We start from the raw sequence: 6,000 nt of genomic DNA on the forward strand, positions 1-6,000 counted from the left end.
CCATGTCTCCAATAGTATTTATCATTCTTGCTGGCATGTTAACTATTCTGATTGAACGTGCCAAGTAGGACTGTTAAATATAGCAAGCGGACTGGAAAATATACCAAATTTTGACATAGATCATGTAATGGTGTATCTTGAGTGTGGAAAACAAAATTCAATGCTAGCAGATAAAGCAACGGTCGCTTCGCCGTCAAACTAGACCCGTTCTGTTTGGAAACCCGTTTCTTTCTTGGAGATGATTTGATTTCTAAGCAATGTATGACATAAATTTTGCGCAACCTTCTCAATTTTCCACCACGCACTACATGGATCTTATGATGACACCATGTCAAGTTTCAATATTTTTTGGAGTCTGTTTGTATTTTTTTGAATTAAAAAAACAACATACTCACATTTGGAGTCGAGTCTTGGCACCCTCATGTTTGGAATTCATTTCATTTTTCTGTATAAGGCCTAAACCTAGACTCAAGGACACAAATATGATTTTCTAACCTAGTCTTGCCAACCTTTTCACGCAATTGCAGTTCAAATTTGAGTTATATCCTTTAAATATATGTAAATGCACTTAATGGCGTAAAATATAGCAAGTGAACTCCGGAAGATGCCAAATTTTTACATGGATAATCTAATAGTGTATCTTGAGTGTAGAAACAATGTCAAGGCCAACGGATGAAGCATCGATCGTATTCATTTACGTCATGTAAAATAAAATAAAAAATAAGAAATAACTGAGCATTAAAATAAAGAGGAAACAAATAATGTACAAAAGAAAAGATAGACAAGAAAAGTGTGGAAAACAGAAAAAACAAAATCCTTGTCGAGTGCAAAAAAAGACACTCGGCAAAGACAATGGGAAAGAACATTTGAAAGAAAAATAAATAAATATTTGTTGAGTCTCAAAAGAAAAGAACTCGGCAAAGATTCCTTTGCCCAGTGCAAAAAAAAAGAACTCTGCAAAAACTCGGCAAACATTTAGAGCTGGGTGAAATATCAAATTCTAGTAGTGAGTGCATCAATTTTATGAAATTACAATCTGACCTTACTATTTTTCTATAAACAATGTTTCTGAATATTGATTCAATTTTGTCATTTTCTTCTCATAATACTATGGATTCATTTTTTTGTGAAACTTCCTAACGAGTATACTTATCATTGACCATGTACATTAAATTAAATTTTGTTTTTCCCCACTATACATATTTTCGATTTACATGCGTGGATACCCTTGCAGCTGGTGGCTAGAAAACTGTGCTATTCATGGTGGTCAATTACCCGAAGCAACTTTGACCGTGGACCGACGCGAGCCGTGACCCATTTTCGAATTCCGTTCCCTCCCTCCCCTTCTTTTTCTTCAACCAAACCCTGTTGCCGTTCCCCATTCCTCACCCCGTCGCAGCACTCTAAATTTCAAATGGCGACTAGCTAGTCGGATCCAAGAGTTCGTCATCGCCTTGGGAGTGGCCGGATCAAAGTTTTCTTCACTCAGGTAAGAGAATCGGACCTCGATTTTGCCCTACGTACGAGAATCCAAGTGTTCGTTACTTCTGAATTTGACCAAACCATTTTTCCTCTATACTAGGGTTCCTCACGTACAGAACATCCATGGAAGATACCAAGTCGCCGGATAGTGAAGGCAAGGCCGATCGCTTTCGCGTGATGGAGCTCCGTTCCGGGCGTCGAGTCCGGCGCTCGCCGCCGCCACGTCGAGTCCGCTCCCGGCGTGCTCCATGCGGAGGAGCTGATGACCGCCTCAGCGCCCTCCCGGACGACATGCTCCTCCTGGTCCTCGCGTGCCTGCGCCGCGCCCGCAGCGCCGCGCGCACCAGCATCCTCTCCCGCTGCTGGCGAGACCTCTGGACCTGCCTCCCCGATCTCACATTCCGCGACGTCGCGCCCGCCAAGATCGAAGCCGTGCTCGCCCGCTTGGCTTCTTCACCTTCGGTGCCCGCCATGCTCGACATCGAAATCCCTCCAACCTACTGTGCCGATGATGGTCGCTTGAGCCAACTGCTCGACTCCGTGGTGAGGTTCTCGCAGCGGGAGCTCATCTTCGGTTACCTATTTGGCATGTACTTGGAAGCAGACCTGCCCTGCTTCCCGCGTGCCACGTCAATCGAGTTCAACTGTAACAACAATATCTGCTTCACACAGCTGCCGGCCGACGAGTTCTCGGCGCTGGAGAAGCTGTCCCTTGGGGGCGCCAGCATCATTGATGTTGATACCCTGGTCACCCGCTGCCCGCGCCTGCGCATGCTCAGCGTCAGCGTGTCTACATCTGACATCAAGGTCCACTCGTTGTCGTTGCAGACGCTTCGTGTCAGTGGCTACCTGGTATGCATCAGTAACATTGACATGTTGACACCCATGCTTAAGCAGTTGAAATTGGACATCCAAACCGACACGGACCTCAGCGTGTCCATCTCGGCACCAATGCTGAAGAAAGTTGAGTGGTTTCGCTCTTTTCGAGAGATGAATCTTCTCTTTGGTTTTTGGTATCTGGAGAGCACGGACATGAGGACAGCAGACAGCTTTGGACCGGGAGGTGGCGACTACTGGCGAAATGAAGACTCTTCTGCTCATCACCTCTGTTTGCTTATAGTTGCGAGTGTATGTCTCTTTTCTATTTTACCCAGTCCACAGAATTTATACTCCTTGATGGTTTTTATTCGTTATATGCATCATATCCTGCGAAATTCTTTTGTTTTGCAAAGGAGGTGGACTTGGCACAAGAGGTTGAGTTTGCACAGGAGATGGAGAAGCTTCTGGTTATCGACTTCTCTGTGTTGGATCTAACTCTTCTAACGCGTGGGCATGTTTTTGGAGCACTTATGTGGCGTCTCCTTGGATGGCATCAGATTTGCGCTGCTACGAAAAGGCTTCTAGTCCACTTATCATCCTGGTACCCGGTAATTCTCCTCTCTTGCTTCTACATCTTGCAAACGTGGTACGGTACATGTTATTTTTCATATGGAGGCATATATGTATTGAGCAGTTTTAACATGGTCCCTCTTACCCCCTCTTTTCACATGAGAGGTAAGAGTATAAAATAGATCTTAGCCGTTGATCTCATCAATGAATGGCTTGATTGACTCTTACCTTCTTACCTCACATGTAAAAAAAGGAGGTAAGAGGGACCATGTTAAAATTTGCCATATGTATTGAGCAGTTTTAGGGTACACACATTACATGATTTTATACGGTACATGTTCTTTCTTTTCTCGCAGGAGGTCACATTACATGATTTTATTTTCTTTTCTTGCGGCAAACACACAACACAAGGTAGCCTTGAGATAGTGTCTCAACTCTGGAGCATAAAGAAAAAAATGCATGTTAATACTCTTCATTTGCTTTAGGAGAGAGAAGCATGCCCAGCAAATTGTCCTTGCGACGAGCCAAAGAATTGGAGATGCCAAAGTATCTCCTTGATGTGTCTTGAAGAAGTGCACATCGACGGCTTCACCGGAGACGATCATGAATGTGATTTCTTGAAACTGATATTCAGATCCTCGCCAATGCTTAGCAAAGTGTCTCTGAAACTGGAACTTGAATTTGGAGGTTGCACCAAGAAAATCTACAACACTTTCCTAGCGTATCCTGATGTGGAGGGCTATGTTTATCTCGTCTCTGGTGAACTGGTTCCGCCACCATCTGATTATCTAGCATGCTTATGATGCAACAAGATTGTTTCGTGTGAGGGGGATACAAGACTATATTTTGTCATCCTCATCTCGTATTTTGTTTTGGAGTGACAGAGATGCAACTATGTAATCTTTATCCTTACCTGGGCCTTGTCGGAGCCAAAATTGATGCAATGACTTGGAAGATGTTACCTATAAAATCTGAGACATATATATAGTTCTTGGTCAGCGTATTTCATTATTAGCTTTATAACAGAGTATCCCTATCCCTTCTTATAACAGCAAAATGTCCTTTTATGCTGCTATGCCTCAGTGTTTTATTTTCTGCATCTTCTGTACTTTTCTGCGTTGACATGGCCAAATAGGGAAAACTCGAGTACGGAAAATAACAACTGACTGGCCATGAGTCTAGTTCAGTTTTAGTTGGTTGCTCCAAATTCAGATACTGTTATGCGCTCTCGCAAGAAACACAGTATAGTTCAGCGTCGTGATCACGCCAGAATGTGGCATCACATATAGGTCGTCGCTATCGTGTGGGATTGTGGGGGTTTCATAGCACCCTTGTGTACTAGTGACATGCAGGCGTTATGGACATCAACGGTCTGACGACATTTTAATCGTCAGATATTTCTTCCATATGATGAAACATGTAAATAAACATTATGTGCCTCGTTTGAACTAGTGAGACCATTGAGTACTTGAGATCCTCAAAATGATAGGAAGCCTAATGAAGTGCAAATGCATATATTTGTCTCACATATGTTTTCTTAATAATTTGCCATACAACCGCGGATAGCAAATCCGGGCCCGGGCCCTCAAACGCCCGTGGACGCGTCTACGGACAGTGACCGGTTACGTCTCAAATAATCGATTCCACATCCACATACCTCATATCCGGCACCTTATATACGTATTACGTATTTGACGTGATGAACTACTCTACGTGATCAAACAACGAATGCAAAGAAATCGGCATCAAATGGAGAACGAAATGCACATAAACCCACTTTATATCATATAAAAAATCATCACAGTTCATCGCTGGACAAGTTCTTAACTTAAATGACTGAAAACGATATTATAAACAGAGGAGGAGCGGGATCACCACTTTCTCGCCGGGCCTTTCCTTCCGGTCGCCGGTGCGGCTATAGGCGTCCGCAGCAGGTGGTGGATCGTCGGAGTCGTCAGAAGTGGATCTGTTGTTGTTGCCGTCATCGTACGAGGAGTTAGAGATGAGAACGAGCCCCTTCATCTGCCGGACGGCCCTGTCGTGCTGCCGCCTGAGCTTGGGCAGCCAAGCCACCTCCACTGTGTCGCGCTTCGACTGATGAATGGCAAGCCGGAGCGCCTTCATGTTCTTCCTCCATAGGCAGCGGCCGTCCACCTCCGCCGTTGTCTGCGAACGATGGTTAATTGTGTCCTCGTCGGGTTCCGCCGGCAACCCGTGGCAGTAGCGCACGGATTGCTCCACCACGCCTATCTCCCTGCCCACTGTCGCTTGCAGTGGGCGGCGCTCGCCTCCGATTCCGGCGTGTGTGTCTGGGCTGGCGGGGCGGGCACCTGCACCCACCGCTGCCCTTGCGGAGCAGTGGCCGGCGGGGGAAGGGTACGTCGCAGACTGCGCAATCCTTGTGGAGGTGCGCGCGGGCCATGAGGGGCCAGCTCTGGCGTCCACGCTACACCAGCACAGGTGTGGCAGCGGGGTAGATCCGGAGCTGCCCCTTGTGTCCATCTTGGAAAGATCCAGCGCAATGCGAAAGGCCAGCTCCTTGTCGACGTTGAGGTCGGAGTCCAAGCGGCTGCCAGAGCTCAACATGTCGCTGGTGTCGTCGGATTTGGGTTCGATTTGGAGAGGGGAGAGGATGTTACCAAGCGGGAGAGGAGAGTGGAGTAAGCTAATGTTCGGAGAGGGCATGGATTGGAGTTTTTGTGGCAACTCCGTAGGGTCGGTGACAGGCATATCAGCCCTACATTTGAATTGGATATGAGGGGTGTTGGATTGTCTGGGCGTTTGAGGCAACCGGGTGTCAGGTTTTTTTAACCAGTCAGTGATCGGTCCGCCCGCTCGGGCGCTTAAGACTGTTTTGAAGCGCCCGGCTGTAGATGTCCTTAGCCAAGCACACTGTAAGAGTTCATTAAGACAGTTTATACTTGATTCTTTGCCTGTTCGCGCTACATGAAAATGGCTGGTTTAACGGATGCGGTTGTTCTCATCCCGAGCACATGTGAGCTCAGGCTAACAGTAAAAAAATATTAAAAGATGTAACTTTTTTTTGTTTTATTGTTCATCTGAGCTCGGGACCAGAGCATTACTCTTGTGATTTGACGCCTCTGTTTTCCCTTCCTTCAGGCGTTGCCC

General features: G+C 46.2%; 1 protein-coding gene across 1 annotated transcript; it reads left to right on the forward strand.

The window, feature by feature from the left end:
* The first annotated feature begins 1,371 nt into the window (after window positions 1-1,371).
* Window positions 1,372-3,859, forward strand: LOC125506526 (putative F-box/FBD/LRR-repeat protein At1g22000). The gene is made up of 4 exons (XM_048671324.1): window positions 1,372-1,489; window positions 1,583-2,610; window positions 2,715-2,909; window positions 3,357-3,859. Exons 2-4 carry the CDS (start codon window positions 1,606-1,608, stop codon window positions 3,672-3,674), a joined length of 1,518 nt encoding a protein of 505 aa, XP_048527281.1. The 5' UTR covers window positions 1,372-1,489; window positions 1,583-1,605; the 3' UTR covers window positions 3,675-3,859.
* Window positions 3,860-6,000: the final 2,141 nt, after the last annotated feature.

Source organism: Triticum urartu, chromosome 5 (genome assembly GCF_003073215.2).
Source record: "Triticum urartu cultivar G1812 chromosome 5, Tu2.1, whole genome shotgun sequence".
In the NCBI taxonomy this organism is placed as follows: Eukaryota; Viridiplantae; Streptophyta; class Magnoliopsida; order Poales; family Poaceae; genus Triticum; species Triticum urartu.

What these genes read in the sequence shown, in the direction of transcription:
- LOC125506526 (XM_048671324.1), top strand. Translation starts at nt 1,606, where the DNA reads ATGGAAGATACCAAGTCGCCGGATAGTGAAGGCAAGGCCGATCGCTTT. An exon ending in GTTTGCTTATAGTTGCGAGT is followed by an intron (nt 2,611 to 2,714) that starts GTATGTCTCTTT and finishes TGTTTTGCAAAG; the next exon opens with GAGGTGGACTTGGCACAAGA. An exon ending in ACTTATCATCCTGGTACCCG is followed by an intron (nt 2,910 to 3,356) that starts GTAATTCTCCTC and finishes CATTTGCTTTAG; the next exon opens with GAGAGAGAAGCATGCCCAGC.